General features: G+C 48.1%; 1 protein-coding gene across 2 annotated transcripts in view; it reads right to left on the bottom strand.

The window, feature by feature from the left end:
• Nucleotides 1-17,685, bottom strand: part of NR3C1 (nuclear receptor subfamily 3 group C member 1) — a 57,294-nt gene that overhangs the window by 12,150 nt on the left and 27,459 nt on the right. For both annotated transcript variants that reach the window (XM_074551939.1, XM_074551940.1), the window contains exons 3-5: nucleotides 8,149-8,312; nucleotides 4,247-4,363; nucleotides 385-663 (exon numbers count right to left, since the gene is read on the bottom strand). In XM_074551939.1, the coding sequence (XP_074408040.1) occupies nucleotides 385-663; nucleotides 4,247-4,363; nucleotides 8,149-8,312 (560 nt within the window). The remainder of the gene's footprint in view (nucleotides 1-384; nucleotides 664-4,246; nucleotides 4,364-8,148; nucleotides 8,313-17,685) is intronic.

Below are 17,685 nucleotides of genomic sequence, written 5' to 3'. Positions count from 1 at the left end.
CTGCCATTCTGTTAATCTGAGGTGGAGACAGAGCTAATACAAACAGTTCTCTGTAATACTTTTACAACAAATATCCATTTAAATAAGAATTTCAATATTTAAGGTGTTCAAATAAATTAACCTAATTTGTGGTAAATAAATGTTTGCATCTGCAATTTTTTCCGCTTTTCTGCTCCGGAAGCACCTGAGCCGTGAAGAAGCCCCGATACTACCAACAGTTCACATGCACATCTTTGAGGGCAGAAAGGCAGGTTCAGGTTGGACAGGAAGCCAGGAAGGCAGGTTTAGATTGAACAGGAGGCCAGGAAGGCAGGTTTGGGTTGGACAGGAAGCCAGGAAGGCAGGTTTGGGCTGAGCAGGCAGCATTCACTCCCTGTGCCTCACCTGGGATCGCCTTCGCCCACTTGACCGCAGCGACCACCTGGCGGCCGCCCAGCATGTTGAGCGTGGAGAGGATCCTCCAGCTGGAGTCGGGCAGGGAGCTGTCGTAGCCTGAGTAGAGCACCTCGGGCTCGATGACCTCGAGCAGGGACACCAGGGTGGGCGTGAGCTGGGGCAGCGAGGCGGGCACGATGCTCTTGCTGCCGGCCGCCTCCGGGGCCTCGCGCGCGCCCGCCGCGCCGCCCTGCTGCAGCCCCTTGATCTTCTTCTTGGTCTTGCGGGCTGCAAAGGGAGGCAAGGCACAGGTGAGGGCTGGAAACGGCCATGCAGAGATAAACACAGCAGAGGAGACGCTGCTCTCCTCCCCACACAGCTGGCAGCAGGGCAGCGGAACCCGCACGGCATCACTTTGCAGAGTCAGGAATTTCACACTCATTCCAAGCAAACTCCCAGGGAAAATAATACCTTACATTTTAACAAAAGTCACATTTATGCCAATGCCTCAAAATGTCCAGTTATGTCTGCAGGTACCTTACGAGGTTGACCCTAACATGCAAGGTTGACCCTAAAATACAAGGCTCAATGCCACCACTGGAAATATCTGCAGGACTGCACACTTTTAAAGTTCCTTTAAATAGCAAACTTAGAAACTAGGCAAAAGAAAGGAAAAAAAAATATTTAATGGGTAAGAAGTTACTGGATCTTTTGAGCCAGGGAAAATGTTTCTTTTTCTAAAATGCTGGGCAGGAGGAGCTTTTTCTCTTGCCAGCTCTCTTGCATATAAATCACTGCTGCGTAATTAAACCATAAAACTCATTCGCCAAATAAATAAAACATCACACAGAGATGTTAACTGTAAACTACAAAAAGTTGGAGCAACAATTTTATTAGCATCTTGTCCCTAATGGAGTCTCCTGCTTGGCTCTGGCTCTGCTGGATGCAGGCGGCCACACGGAAGGCACTCGCTGTTTAACAGAGCCCAGACCAGCCCAGCCCCTGCCCTGGGTGCCTCAGCTCATCATCATTTCTGCTCTGCAACTCCCGAGATAGATCTGCAGCCCACAAAAGCACCAGGTAACGTGGGTGTGCATTCCAAGTCCCTCCTGAGCTGTTCAGAACCCCCAAAAGGCACCAAGGCAGCCCCAGATCCCCCTCCTGGAGCTGCTCCCACCTCGGCTGCAGCAGAGCCTCCAGAACCCAACTGCCAACGACAAGGAATCCTCCACAGACCTTGCACAAACTGCATTTTCCCAAAGTTTTGTAGACTGGCCACATGTGCCAAGCCTGCCATGAGGGAATAGCAAGAGTTGTTTCCTTGGAGCAAAGAGCTTCTTGTTATTCTCGTCTCAATTTTGAAATGGCTGCTTCAAAATCCTTTCATATTCTGGCTTTTTTTTTGCCCCTTTATCCGTGTTCTGAAGAGCAAATGAACTGCTTTGACTTAAATTTAGAAGCACATGCCTTCAGCTTCCTGCAGACACCTGGATGGAGTATTTCCAGCCCAGAAAGCCTGATAAAATTATAATCAAAATAAACAGATCTGATAAGACAAACTATTATGCAAGAATTTTTATCAGGCTGTTACCAGTCCTGACTTAGATATATAGCTGTACCTCACAAAAAAAAAAAAAAAAGAAAAAAGAAAAAGAAGGCTGAGATAATGTATTTCTTCCCAATAATTTTCAATAATAAGACGACCACTAATTTCAAGCCAGCTCCTTAGGGCACCTTACAGGAGATAACCCCCACGGATAAACTCAGCATGGAGAGAAAAGCATCCAAGATTTTCTGTTCAAAACAAACAAACCCCCCAAGCCCCAGGCTCCTGCAGAGGCTTCCTCCTCCCTGCCTGGGGGCAGATGGCCCCAGCACCTGAGCCAGGTGGGCGAGGGACCTGCCACCACCCCAGGGCCACGGGCAGCCAGAACCAGCCCGCTGCAGGGCAAAGAACTGGAAAAAAATATAAATTCCTCAGAAAACTGAAATAAATTCCAAGCCAAGACTGCAGAAAAAACTAATTAATTGCCAAGTTTAACTGTAAAATGCAGCATGAAAAGCCAAAAAAATTATGAGACCGTTTTTTTACAGGCATAAAACTTAACAATAAATCTTTTCTTCCAGCACATCACAAAGGGAGAGGGTGCCAAGGAACACCAATTAACGGTGGGAGCGGAAATGAGAACTCAAGGAAATAAAGGCTGGAGTACAAAATATCATCTTTGTGCTCTGTAAATCTCTGGTACCTGCAGCCTGACAGTCTGATGTTTTTCCAGTCCCCTACGCCCCAAAAACATGCAATAGAAAAAAGAAAGTTCCAGAAAAGGATGATATGCAGGGCCAAAAGGATGACTGATGGACCTGAGGTCTTTTCCAACCTTAATGATTTTATTATAAAAAACACTAATAGAAAATTATCAAGTGACTAGAAAGAGCCACTTTTAATGGGTCAATTAAAATACTGCATGATAGAATGAATTAATTAATTAATTTAAATATAAATTCATTTTCTCCCCTATACCTAACAGTGAGATCCACGGCAGGCACCAGAAACTGAGAGGAACCCAAACCAGGGCAGGCTGCTGGAAGAAGTCCAGCAGGAAGCCAGGAGAGTGCAAGGGGCCCGAGGACTGATGGGCTGGACACTGGGGTCTCTTCTGACATTCACCGGTTTGCTACAACCATTGTTCATGCACTGGGGATGCAGCTGGGGACTTTTTGAAAAGAAATTACTGTCTAAAAAACATGCAAATTTAATTCTCTTTTGAACATCAGTCATTCCTAAACTGTGACCCTAAAATAGGCAAGATAAACTGGATTTTCGTCTCTTCTGCACTTCATGCTGCCTCCCAGTTTGCTTTTCTGCATGACCACTTCTCCATCTGTTCAGATCTGTCCCAAAAATCCTTGTTTTCAGGGTGTTTTCCACTCTTTCACACTACTCTGGGTTCTTCCATTTTGTGCTCCTGAGTTTCCAGACTCCTTTTCCCTCTCAGCCATAAAAGTTTCCCTCTCCCCAGCCAGGAGAAGTGGTGCAGTGTCCCCCTGAGGGAGGCAAGGATGTGCCACCACAGGCACCAGTCTGTGCTTCACTGATCTCCTTAACTTATCACTTACACCTCACCAAGGATGTTAGCACTGACTGAAATGAAATTCTGTTCATCCTTGGAGCTGACAAATACAGCTTTGACATTTTTATTTTATCTGACAATTCTGATCACACACACACCACCAGGATAACTGCACCAGTAAGTGCTGCGTTAATCTCTGCTGCTCAGGGAAAAATAGCAAACATAAAATGAAGCTGACACTAATAAAAGTGCTTTATGCCATTTTACAAGTGCTGCTAAATCTCTGGTTGATGTGGCCTTCAGATTCTCAGGAGTCATTCAGGACTCAGCAGAGAACAATGATGTGGTGGTATGTTAAAATGTTTAACCAACACTTTCCAGAGAGATTTTGTCGGATATTTAAGAAGTATCCACAGCATGAACAGAAGTATTTCAATTTTCCTAAGCTGGAAGATGTAATCCCCGTCCATGGTCTCAGAGCCAGGTCACTCAGCCAGCACACCCTCCCTCAGGTGTCACCCCTCCCTCCAGGTGCTCTCCTGGAGTTCTGCTGTCCCACATTGCATGAAAAAGCCACGAGACGTAGGCGCTGAGAGGGATGGAGAGCAGCCCCTGTTTGTGTGCGTGCCTCATTTGTGCTGACACACAGGGCCAGCAGGTGAGCCCAGACAGGAGAAGGGGCAGCACAAGCCCTGCTGTGTCTCCGTACACTGCCCAGAGAATGCTGCACGGACTGAAACTGCCCCCAGCAGTTCCCCAGCATTTCCCCAGCATTTCCCCAGCAGCAAGGGTGTTACCTTCCAGGTTCATGCCCGCCTGCAGACACTTGCGGTAGCGGCACGCGGGGCAGTTCTTCCTGCGGATCTTGTCGATGATGCAGTCGTTCCTGCCGGCACACAGGTAGTTGTGCTGCCCTGCCACGGACACAGACAGACAAACATCAGCTCCCACGCACACACCCTGCCCCAGTGACAGCAAGGAGCACAGCAAACCCTGCCTTGCTGCACTGCTTGCCTTGAAAAAACATCAGTACCCACTGATTTCACATATCCAAAGCCATTGCTCATGTTTAGATCCCAAAGTCAATACATTTAGGTAAAAACATTATTTTCTATTTGTTAACACCAGGCAACTTCTATTTTTAAAACTATTTCCCCTTGCATTTACCAAAGCCGCCTTCTCCAGCAGGTTTCCCATTTCTCTAAATAGTTTGACAAGAGACATAAATAATGAGCACAAACACAGTCTGAGAAAACACTTGTAAACGTTTCTACAGAGCACAGACACAGCTTCATCAGCTGGACAGTCGTGAAAGCTTCCTGGAACTTACAGCCTGACCTGGGCAAACCAAACTCTCTGACATTTTTATGGATTCATAGATTCAGAGCAAAACTGGCCCTGAAAACACGACAAGTTGAAGTACATAAATTAAAATAACTGTATTGCTTAGCTGCTTAGAAAAGGGCAACAGAAGTATCTATTCTTAATTATATGACTTATGTGAGTGAATGAATGTCTGAATGCAACTTATTTAGGGAAAGGTATTACCAAAGAATAGATCCTTCTCCCAGACAGGGGTCAAGGAGCATGTTTTTCCAGAGGGCAGAAAGCTGCAGCCTGCGCTTTTACTCTGTATTGCAAAGTACTGACAGTACAACATTGTGAGAAACAAACAGATTTTCCAAACGCTGAATTATTAACAACAGAGTCCAAGAGTTTTCTCACAGGAAAACAGCTTGGAGAAGGAATTTCTTACAAGTCAGCTGTGAAAATTATGGGCATGCAGAGTTCATTCCTATGGCTTTGGCCAAACTTCTCCTGTGAAGCGTCTCAAGCTGATATTCCAAGGAATGTTTTTCTGAATGACTGCCCCACCTCTTCCACTCAGGGAAGAGGAGCCTTCCTGACCCTTGTGCCAGCTTTGTGTTTGATTAATGCAGACAACAGATCCTCCACTCACCATTCTGTTGCCATTAGCATCCTAACACACAGAAACACACACGGAACATGAACTGATGCCCCAGTGGCAGCACTGCAGAGCAGCAGAGACAACAGCAGCTCCCTGTCCCTCCTGTCTGGTGAGACCACAGTTCCACACATCAACACAGGCACTCAGGTGAGGCTGCTCCTGAGCTGCTCCACTCTATTCCCAACAAAGAGCTTCCTCTCCACAAGTGCTTGGTTTCTTGTATTTACTGATCACCCATTCTTGCCTTTCCTAGGACCATGCTACACGATTTCTTTGTATTATGTTACACCAAAGCCTCTGGTCCCATGACCATTCTGGGGGAGAATGAAGGGAAGTTGGTGCTCCACATCCTCCTCCTGCCCAGGGCTGTGGAATGTGCTCCAGCTCTCTCTGCTGCTCAAATCCAGGCACTCCACAAATAAAACCTGGAGTGAGCCAAGGCAGGAGTTTCCAGGGGGATCTGGGGCACAAAGGGGCATTTTTCAGAGGCTGGCCAATCCCATCCCCATCCCCAATCCCAATCCCATGCCCGTGCTGCCCACAGCCCCATTGGCACCGGGGCTCTCACGCACTGTGGCACCAACAGCTCTGGGCCCATTTGAGCACAGCAGCCTAAAAAAGGTTGGGAATTGCAGACACAGGACTCTGGAAGATGGAGTGGAAAGTGCTGACGAAGAGGCTGATCTGGAGCAGAGCAGGAGGGAGGTGTGAGGAGCTGGGAGGATCCAGGTTGGCACACTGGGTGAAGGGCTGGGAGCTGAGCAGGGCTTGGGCTGGACAAACTCAGCCACGAGGGCTCTGGGCTCTGAAACACCACAATCAGAACTACAAAAAGCTGTCTCTGGCCAGCCTGGGCTCCTGGAGAAAGACCTGTGTGCCTGAAGAACTGCACATAAATCAACAGCTGCTGTCCCACCTTCACCCTGCCTCTTCTCCTCTGGTTCTACTCTTTGCTGAAAAAATGCACTTTATACTGACTTCTAGACACTGACACTTCCAGTTTCTCTGACTATTTCTGTCCCAGTACACAGGCCTGGAGGCAAAGGTGGAAAAAAGGGCTTTGGCTGAAGGCCGGATAATGAGTGTGCAGAGTCAGCTTGATCTGAGCACTAACAGGTGCCTGGCAGCCACTAATAAAAAGGATATTGCAGAAACAAATTCTTTTTACATGTGTTCCTAATAAGAAAAATGCCTATAAAAGACAAAACCGAATTATTTGTTCCTTAAAGTGAGGACTAGGACTAACGGATCCTGGAACAGTACTGCAAACATCCATGTCATGGAATGGAAGGGTTTAGGGTGCTCAGCCCTTGGTGCTGTGGCCCAGCTGACTCGGTGGTGATCCATCAAAGGCTCCACTTGATGAACCTGGAGGTCTTTTGCAACCTTAATGGTTCTGGGATTCTGTGAGAAGTGGGATAATTTGTGGCACAGTCAAAATGCAGGCAGAGGTGAGCCTTGAGGAACTATTGCCACAAGCCTGCTTACATTTTTAATACCAAGACAGCTGATTTATTGTGTGTCAAACCCAAAAGGAATCACTGGGGTGATTCCTTCCTGTATCAATACTTTTGTGATTTATTTAAGCTCGAGAACAGGCAAACCCATGGCTATGGCACGTGTCCCGCTGCCTCACAAACTGTCTTCTGAGGGATCTCTGGTGACCATGTTTTAATCAAAGGTACAGATGATGATTTGCCTTGCACTTGAGCTCATGCTGCCTTGTTATACCTCAGCTGCCACAGAGCCAACAGCCCTTTGTGACCAGCAGAAACCACCACACGAACTTGACTTTGCTGTCCCTTCCATGGAGCTCCCCAGGGCACCTGTGAGCCAGAACTGGGGGAAGCGCTGCTGCTGAGGGCTGATGGTGGCTGTCTTTGTAGAGAGCCTTCCCTCTCCTCCAGTGACCCCAGCTGCACAAATGTCAGCAGAAAGAGCCTGCTTCAGAGAGGGCTGCACGAGGCAGGCACAAGACAGGAAACCCTGAGGGCCAGAACGAATGATGTTCTCAGACCTGAGGAATCACCATTTTCCCAGAAACACTGGGAATATGCTCCAGTTTTTCTGCACGTGATACTGAAGCACAGTCAGATCTTGAGGTACAACCTGGTCCCTCACAAATGGCTACTGACGCACCCAAAATCCACACAACCCTCATTCACATTAGTTTTCCATCATCTCTGTTTTCCAGAATGGTTTTCTCTAATCACAACTGGACAGAAATCTCAGTGATCCAATCCCACACACGCCCCTGGTACCCCGTGTCCCTGCAAGTAACACCCAGGGACATGGATGCAATTCAACCAACGTTGTTTACAGGAAAACTACAACAACCTCACATACAACACATTTACCAAGTTCCATGTAAGCTTTCTACACAAACCAACTAACCATAAATTGAAAAATCACAAACTTTACGAATCTATTCCACACAGACAAATATCTGTATAAAACCGGGACAAATAAACAAAAACAACAGTGAAAGAACATGAAAGAGACAAAAGCCAAAACAACAATAAATTCTTTTACACGGAGTGAATGGGAGCATTTTACCAATGTGAATGGAATCCATGCTTTGGATAATGCACCATTATCAATGTGATTTACCATGACAAGATCAGTGATCTAATGGGTGGGCTGTTCAGCAGGACTCTGGCAAAGCCATGGATGCTGGGTTTGAAAATGGATGATGTGTGTGGGGATCTCGTATTGATGAGGAGGTCCTACCTTCCACTGCCCTTTTGAAGAAGACTTTGCAGCTGCCACACGTCAGGACCCCGTAGTGGCACCCCGAGGCCTCGTCGGAGCACACCAGGCAGAGCTTGGGAGGTGGTCCCGTGGTTGCTGAGGTTGTGGATGGAGAAGAGCTTACATCTGACCTCATTCCAGGGCTGAAACAAAGCAGAGAAACTCCTTTAATTGGGATGGAGGCGAGCACAGCTGCCAGGAACAGCTTGGTGGGGCAGCTCTGCACACGGAGAGCACCAGAAACAGTTAAACAAGGACTTCTGTAAAACCCCAGAAAAGCTGTATGGATTTTTCACGGCCTATTTGGCTGCATCAAGATTCCTTCCCTTACACGTTTCTGAAGCCAAGTTTCTTGCACAATTATCCCAGCCTTTAAAATTGACTCTTTAAACACGCTCTTACTCCATATTGTTTCCATTACTGCCACATTCCCTGCAGTCTGCACAAGGGCTCCCTCCCAGCAGCACCACCGGCTGCTCCACTGGGATGCTGTTATGCAAGGAGCTGTGCAAATTGGGCCGTATAGCAACAAATATTCACAGTAACAAGTGATGGTTTCACCTCAGCAGCTCAGGAGTAGAGTGAGAAATATCCCTCGTTTCACGATCTGGATGTAAACACCCAGCCCAGCTACAAATGAAGGATTGGTTTGTTAAGGAAAAAACCCAAATCCCTCTTTGAACAACAAACAATCCATCCTAATCACCTTGGAGCTGCTCCTAATCCTCAGGGCTGACCCAGCAGTGCTGGGCCAGGGCTCAGGGGCTGCTCTCATGGTGGCTTATTTTCTCTGCTCTGAAGAGCTGCATGGCACTCCTACAGACCAACCCTACTCCTACAGACCATCCAGGCACTGCCCCACAGCCCTGGAAAGGCCCAGCTGTTGTGTTCATCCGCTCCACACGAGGAAGAACTTCCTTGCATGGAGGTGGCAGGCGCTGGAACACCAGGAGTTCAGGGAATGTCCCTCTCTGGCACATCCCAAACCCAGCCAGGCCCGCTCCTGTGTCCCCTGCTCAGGGTGACCCTGCCTGGGCAGGAGGTTGGACTGGATGATCTCCAATCCCAGCCATTCTGTGATTCCCAACTACGTCTGAAACGCCTAAAACATGATTTCTATACTGCCTGCTTCACTTGAAACTGATTTTCACAGAAAATCCTGTTCACCGGGGTTCCAGGCACTCTCCAGATGAAGCTAGAAAAATGACACTTTTATTTAAGGTTTTGGTGCCTCGCCTTGGAAACTCTCCAGACCATCCACGTTCCCTGATGTGGGTTTAGCATTTGTATGTGGGATGGCTTTTGCATGGAAAATTCCTTTTCCCCTCCTCAAGGAAGTCTGACTAGATTTGGTCACACATTTAAAAAAAACCACAGCTCCAACACGCTCACGCAAACCCTAAAATTCCATCCCAAATGAAGACATTCCAACACCTGGGAGCTCTGCTTTTGCATTGGTCCACATGTCCCATCCCCAGAAATGGCCCATCCAGGGGTCCAAAGGACATTGCCATTGTGCTTGTCCTTTCCTACAGGGATGGATTGAGGCAATCAAGAGACAAGGAGCAGGATCCTCCCACTCAAACACAGAGGGATCAAAGTCAAACCACAATAAATGTGTCAATGAAGTTCTCACTTTGACAGAAATGGAACCAGAAGGCAGAGAGAAGTGAAAATTACTTGTGTTGGGGGGAAAAAATGAGACAGCACAGGCAGGCAAAGACCTAAGGATGTGCAAAGCCCCTAAAAGCAGAGCCTGAGCTGGGGAGAGCAGAGAAGCAGAGCAGAGAGGCTGAGCAGAAGAGAAAACACCAGACAGGAGCACAGCAACAGCTTCAAGGTGCTGCAAGAGCAGTGGGAAGGGGAGAGCAGAGCAAGAGCAGAACAAGGGTGGTGCAGAGCCCTCAGCAGCAAAGGCTGGCAGCAGGAATGGAGGAGAATGAGTCAAACCTGAGGAAAAAGGGAAGCAAAAGGCCCCTCTTTTCCCAAAGGGAAGAATACTTCTCTCCAGAACTTGGAAAAGAACTCAAATCTGTCACATCGCTGCTCTGCGCTCAGAAGCATCTCTGGAATGCTCAACACTTCTCCTGCGTGGCTCTGCCACGAGGCTGCCAGCCCCCACACCGTGTCTGTCAGCTGGAGAGGGCTCACCGAGGGACTGCATCCTGCTCATCACCCATGGCACGGCTTTCCTGGCTCTTCCCATTAATGGATCTTCTTTCAAAGAGCTCCGATAAACCCCTCTGGCTGCACAATGCACGCTGCAGCACTGGAGCCACGGCAGCATGAAAGCCAAGCCAGTCCCACCAGCTCCACGCACCAGTTCTGAGCACAGAGCTGCAGCTCGTGGGGCTGCAGGAGCTCACACATCCTGGGATGGCAGCTGAGGATCCACCTCTGTCCCTGCTCTGCTGCTGCAGGGGATCCCAGGAGGAGCCCAGACACAAGGGGAGACCCTCAGGCTTGAGAGCCACCCTTGGTTCTCTGCTCTCTCACAGCTTTCCTGTCTGACCATCAGACAAGCAATTCTGACCTCAAAGCTTTGCTTCCTTTCATGTGATGCACATATTACTTTCTTCTTTCTTTTTTTTTTTTTCTTCTCTCCCCAGCTTACTGATACGTTTGGAAAAAGAAATTTGTTTCTCTACTTTTAGACTGTCATATGCAAAAAAAGCCCCACATAAAAACCCCAACACTTCCCTCAAAACCAAGCAATACCACTTCTACAAGCAGCAGTCACTGCCTTATTTTCTCTAAAAGTTTAGGCCAAATAGCTCCTTTTCTAATAATAAATATCTCAGATTAAACACTGAAGTACAGGCTAGGAGCTATGAGTTTAAATAAGGAATATAGCACTTGAGAACTTCGCTTCATTAAAATTATTAAAAAGATGGAAACATCTTTCTATGTATAGTTTTGAAGACAGCTAATTTAGATACAAAAATAAAACTCTTTATACCTCTCACACTTCTGACAAAAGCATTTTTAAGGAAACATTCATCAGCTGTCAGGGAAACCATGACAGTGCCAAACATATTCCACTGAAACTTTTCAGCCACCTTTAATTTTTAAACAGGGCTCATTTTCTGTACCAGCCCCACAGAAAATGTAATATGAGAAAGAAAACAGATGATATGACTTCTAAAACTAAAAATAAATGATTACATTGATTAATACAGCAGTAGCCAGCAATCTAATCCGGGCTGCAGGCATATCTTCCCAGCCTGGCTATATCAGATAAGGGCAATATTTACTGACTGTGTGGAGAGCTGCCAGCCAGCCCTGCTGGTGAACAGCACCAGAGGGACTGCAGGGCTCTGCACGAGCCACATTCTGTGCAAATCCCTCACCTGTACACTCACAGCAGCCACATTCTGTGCAAATCCCTCACTGTACAGGTATAGGAGCCACATTCAGTGTAAATCCCTCACCTGTGCAGGTATAGCAGCCACATTCTGTGCAAATTCCTCACCTGTACAGTTATAGCAGCCACATTCTGTGCAAATCCCTCACCTGTACAGTTATAGCAGCCACATTCTGTGCAAATCCCTCACCTGTACAGTCATAGCAGCCACATTCTGTGCAAATCCCTCACTGTACAGGTATAGGAGCCACATTCAGTGTAAACCTCTCACCTGTGCAGGTATAGGAGCCACATTCTGTGCAAATCCCTTACCTGTACAGGTATAGCAGCCACATTCTGTGCAAATCCCTCACCTGTACAGGTACAGGAGCCACATCCAGTGTAAATCCCTCACCTGTACAGTTATAGCAGCCACATTCAGTGTAAATCCCTCACCTGTACAGGTACAGCAGCCACATTCTGTGCAAATCCCTAACCTGTACACTCACAGCAGCCACATTCAGTGTAAACCTCTCACCTATACAGTCATAGCAGTCACATTCAGTGTAAATCCCTCACTGTACAGGTATAGGAGCCACATTCAGTGTAAATCCCTCACCTGTACAGGTATAGCAGCCACATCCAGTGTAAATCCCTCACCTGTACAGTTATAGCAGCCACATTCTGTGCAAATCCCTCACCTGTGCAGGTATAGCAGCCACATTCAGTGTAAATCCCTCACCTGTACAGGTACAGGAGCCACATTCAGTATAAACCTCTCACCTATACAGTCACAGCAGCCACATTCAGTATAAATCCCTCACCTATACACTTATAGCAGCCACATTCAGTATAAATCACCTATACAATTATAGGAACCACATTCAGTGTAAATCCCTCACCTGTGCAGGTATAGCAGCCACATTCTGTGCAAATCCCTCACCTGTACAGGTATAGGAGCCACATTCTGTGTAAATCCCTCACCTATACAGTCATAGCAGCCACATTCAGTATAAATCACCTATACAATTATAGGAGCCACATTCAGTATAAATCCCTCACCTACACAGCTATACACAGCAAAAGGCAAATGACCGCTTCCTAAGGAAGAGGTAAGGCTGGGAAATTACACCCTGAGATAATATAATAATGGAACACCTTTCAGTATTTACAGAAACAACTACTTTCAACTCAACAAACCCTAATAAACTACAAGTCCTATCTAGATAAAAGAAAAAATCAAGCAGCATAGACGAGAGAGGAAAAAACCTCCCAATTTTCACCATTCCAAATCTGTAAAAACTTAGATTAAATTTCATTATGGGATGCATGGCATTGGTATGGGGCACTAAACTTAGTACATTCCCATGTATATATCAGAAACTATTCATATACAATCTGATTTTATTTATTTGCATAGATGTGTTTATCATTTCCACTCAATGGAACATATGGGGGCAAAATGGGAGACCTTAATGAAGGGGGTGAAATAGGAAATTTTAATGCAGCGGGAAAATGGAAAGGCTTAACGAAGATGGCGCCCCAGTAACGAGCTGTGCAGAAATCGAGGTGTTTAATTAAAGCCATTCCAGGGTTAATCATTCACCAGGGACTTCAACCCCGGCTCAAGGGTCACCTGCAGCAGGCGGGCGTGGCAACGGCCGGGGAGGGCTCCTGTCCTGGGGGGGATGGACACACACAGCCCGGGCAGCGGGACACACGGACACACAGGCGGGGACATGGACAGGGACACACGGACACACAGACGGGGACATGGACAGGGACACACGGACACACAGACAGGGGGACATGGACAGGGATACACAGACAGGGACACACGGACGTGGACATGGACAGGGACACACGGACACACAGACAGGGGGACATGGACAGGGATACACAGACAGGGACACACAGACATGACAAGGACACACGGACACGGACACACAGACACATAGACACATGGACAGGGGGACACAGACAGGGACACACAAACAGGGATACATGGACAGGGATACACAGACATGACAAGGACACACGGACACGGACACACAGACACATGGACAGGGGGACACAGACAGGGACACACAGACAGGGACACACAAACAGGGACACATGGATAGGGATACACAGACATGACAAGGACACACAGACATGGACACACAGACACATGGATGGGGGACACGGACAGGGACACACAGAAGGGACACACGGACACATGGACAGAGAGACATGGACATGGACACATGGACACATGGACAGGGAGACACGGACACACAGACAGGGGGACACGGACATAGACACCCAGGGACACACGGACGTGGACACATGGACACACAGACACACAGGGGTGGGACAGGTTGATCCTCAAGATCCCTCCCAACCCAAACCATCTCACGCTTCTCTGACCCTATGGAAGACAACTCTAGTGGGGCAATGGCAGGGGAACACCTCCAGGAACACAAATTACCATCTCCAGCCTACAGCCTGCGCCCATTTTCACCAGTGTGTGACAGCGACAGCCAGCCTGCACCACATTCTGTCAAACAGGAGGTCACTGCTCACACCCCCAGACACCAAAACACGGCCCACCACACACCCTGGCTCTGCAGCTCAACTGAACCAACCACTGGGAATGGATTCCTAAAAGCAAGTTACTTATTGGTGTAAGCGGTATCACCAAACTAAGAGTAAAGAAACCATTTTCAATGTCATTGCCATCTGGGTCTCCTCCTTATCTTCCAGCAATGAGAACAATGTAAACACTAGGCTGTGGACACTGCCTGATTACATTTTTTGAATTGTTTATTTATTTCTTCATTAACTAGAGAAACTATTAATTATTTTTATATCCTCTTAGGCAGGGAAGTAGTTTTGAGTTCAAGCAGGAAGACATTTCAATCCAGGACTGTTGACACTAGACTTGTCATGACTATTAAAACAGAAGTGTGTTTGCCAATTGGAAATAATTCCAGAAAGGCATTTTGCTGAGAACCTGAACCATTGGCTTCTTCTTGTCTCTTGAAATGTTTTCACTTCATTCTGAAGAGACTGAAAATTGGTAAGAGCCCAGTTTTTCCTCCCAGGCCCGAGCTCTGCAGACACAGAGCCAGCCCTGGCTGGCCGGGTGCCACAGAGGGGGCACAGAGCCACTGCAGAGGCACAGACGGCCACGGGGACAGAGCCCAGGCCAAGGTGTCCTGGGGTGCTGACTGCCCATAAAGCCACAAATCCTCCCTCCACACAGCTTCCTTACAGACCCACCCATTCTTCAGCTCTCTTTCCTATTTTCTGTTTAAAATGGAGATCTGGATGGCTTTGGTAGGAGTGCAGGTCTTGACAACAAGCATGTCGTCAGTGGTGCCGAAACAAATGAAAAATCTACTCTGGAGTATTTAACCAAAGCCTGTACACAAAAGCCCCCAGCATTCTGGTTTCCAGCTGCTCTGAGAACCAGGACGATTAACACAGTTTCCTTTATCACACACCCAGATAAACACTGTATTAAAAAACCCCTGATAAGCCAGGAAATCAGATGCTGAGCTAACGGTCTCGTTCCGTGCAGCACGTCTGTGACACGGCCAAGATAATGGCACCAGGAGGGATGTGGCACTGCTGAATTTCCTTCACTGCCAGAGCCACAAACTCATGGCACAGCAGCTCCTGGTGTGAGGGAGAGGGGCTGTCCCTGCTCCTGACCCTGCCACAGTAAATGCTGCTAGGGGACGCCATGGTTCTAACAGAAAAATGTAAAATATGAGAGATCCCTCAAGCAGCAACGTCTTGGGATTATCCCCACCTGCAGAACACACCTTTTACCATCCCTTCACACAACCAAAGCTGGCTGCAGGATCTGTGGGTTTGCACAGTCAGACAAACAGCGCTGGCAAATGCCAGCAGCACGGAAGCAGGGCAGGAATCTGCAGACTGCCAACACAACACACGGAGCAAAGCCGCCCTGGCAGCCAGGGCTCTGCAAGGCCAGCGGTGTGTCCTGCCTGCACCATGGCATCCCCAATCCCTGAGGAGCGCCCACCTGCCCAGGGCACCCATCTTGCCCAGGGCACCCATCCTGCCCAGGGCACCCATCCTGCCCAGGGCGCTGCAGCTCCAGCCCGCACCCAGCCATCCCCCATCCCTTCCCAGGGCACTGCAGGTCTCAGGAGCACCAGGAGGGGCTGCTGGCAGCTCCCCAGGCTCCAGCCCCAGGCCAGCGCTGTGAAATGGCGCCCGCTCCCATCTTGGCATCACCGGGAGTGACGCCGGAGCAGCGGCCGCGCTCCCGCTGGAGCCTCTCCAGAGCGTAAAGGCTTCAAGGGCACAGGCAAAGCTTTCTTGGAATGGATAAATGGTAATTGATGTTGCAGCTGCAACCTCAGCCAGAGCTCTTGGGATTTCAAATGTACTACAGACCTAAAGCATTTATGGCCAGAATATGATAATTAAATTATATGTTCTAAACTTTTATATTTATTACAGTGCTCCAGTAAAGCGGCCAAAAAGTCTTACCTTCAAGGGTAGAATTCATTTCTATATGAATCAATTTAGGGATACTTTTCCAAAGCTTTGTACTGTTTTTCAAATTTCATTGTTCACCCTTCCTTCTCTAAATAAAGATGCAGCAAAAAAAGAGACACAGACAGAAGCCAGTACCTCTCTACTCAAATACCAACTTTGCATAAAAACATGGAATCAAATCATCCTGGGCCATACCAATTGTTTAAGCTTTGCTGGATGACAAAATAGCCATTTGATCGACCTGTATTTACAGCCTGTGGATCATCTCAAACCTGCAGGCACAGGGAGACGCCCTGTGCTCACAGACTGAGGCGAGCCAGGACCAGGACAACTGAAAAATAACGCAGTTTACAATAAAATGCAAAAGTCTGAGTAGAATTAGATTTCTTTTTAAATTTTCAGTCCATCCCAAGAAACGTCTTAGTCTAAAGATAAAAGGTTAAAAGAAGGCTCAGAGGGGATCTTCTGGCTCTGCACAACTCCTGAAAGGAGGGGACAGCCAGGTGAGATTTGGCATCTGCTCCCAGGGAACACGGACAGGAGAGGAAATGGCCTGAAGCTGGGCCAGGGCAGGCTCAGGGTGGGCACAGCAGGAATTTCCCCATGGAAAGGGGGCTCAGGCACTGGAACTGCCCAGGGAGGGTTGGATCCCCATCCCTGGAGTGTCACCCGGGGCTCTGGGCTGGGGACAAGGTGGGGATGGGGCACAGCTGGGACTTGGTAACATTAAAAGTCTTTTCCACCTTCTGTGGATTCTGGGGCTCTGTTTCAGATCTCGGCAGCCTCAGAACTGCTTTACCTCTCTTGGAAGAAGGTTTTTAGTTTTCTGAACCCTGCAAACCAACCAAGAGCCAAACTAACTGCCCAAAAATGTATTGTCTAAACACTGACCCTTTAACACACCAGTTCCATGGGCCAGCACTTGGAATTCAACAGCAGCAGAACTGCACTGAGACATTCTGCGGTGATCACAAGAGATTCATGAGCTCAGAGCAGCCCCAGCATTTTGGCTCTTCCTCCACAGTCAGCATAGATCGGATCTGACCCCTTATTCCAGCACACATTAATGTTGTACCAGAGGAACTGAACTTAAAATATTAAACAGGACTTGTTCCATTAATGACCTCAGCATGAGCCGTGTCCAGTGCTCGTGTCAATCACAGGACTGCATGCAGGCTGCCAAAACGATGCTGCTAGGAAAGGAGAGACACGTCTGGAAAGCTGATTCTAACATACATGGAAAAATATTGATGATACAGAAAGAAAGGCAGTAAAAGATTAAAGCAAACTGCAGTAGAATCATAGAATCCCAGAATGGTCTGGATTGGAAAGGACCTTAATGACCCTGTGCCATGGCAGGGACACCTCCCACTGTCCCAGGCGCTCCCAGCCCTGTCCAGCCTGGCCCTGGGCACTGCCAGGGATGCAGGGGCAGCCCCAGCTGCTCTGGGTACCTGTGCCAGGGCCTGCCCACACTCAATATCCCATCTAGCCCTGCTCCCTGGCAGTGGGAAGCCATTCTCCCTTGCCCAAAGTCCCTCTCCAGCTCTCTTGGAGCCCCTTTCCGCACTGGAATGGGTTTCAAGGTCCCTTGGAGCCTTCTCTTCTCCAAAAGCCTCAAAGATGCAGTATAGTTCTTCCACAGTCAAATAACC

Source organism: Zonotrichia albicollis, chromosome 15 (assembly GCF_047830755.1).
Source record: "Zonotrichia albicollis isolate bZonAlb1 chromosome 15, bZonAlb1.hap1, whole genome shotgun sequence".
NCBI lineage: Eukaryota > Metazoa > Chordata > Aves > Passeriformes > Passerellidae > Zonotrichia > Zonotrichia albicollis.
Note: the sequence above shows the minus strand (reverse complement) of the source record. Positions and strands in the feature narration are given on the sequence as shown.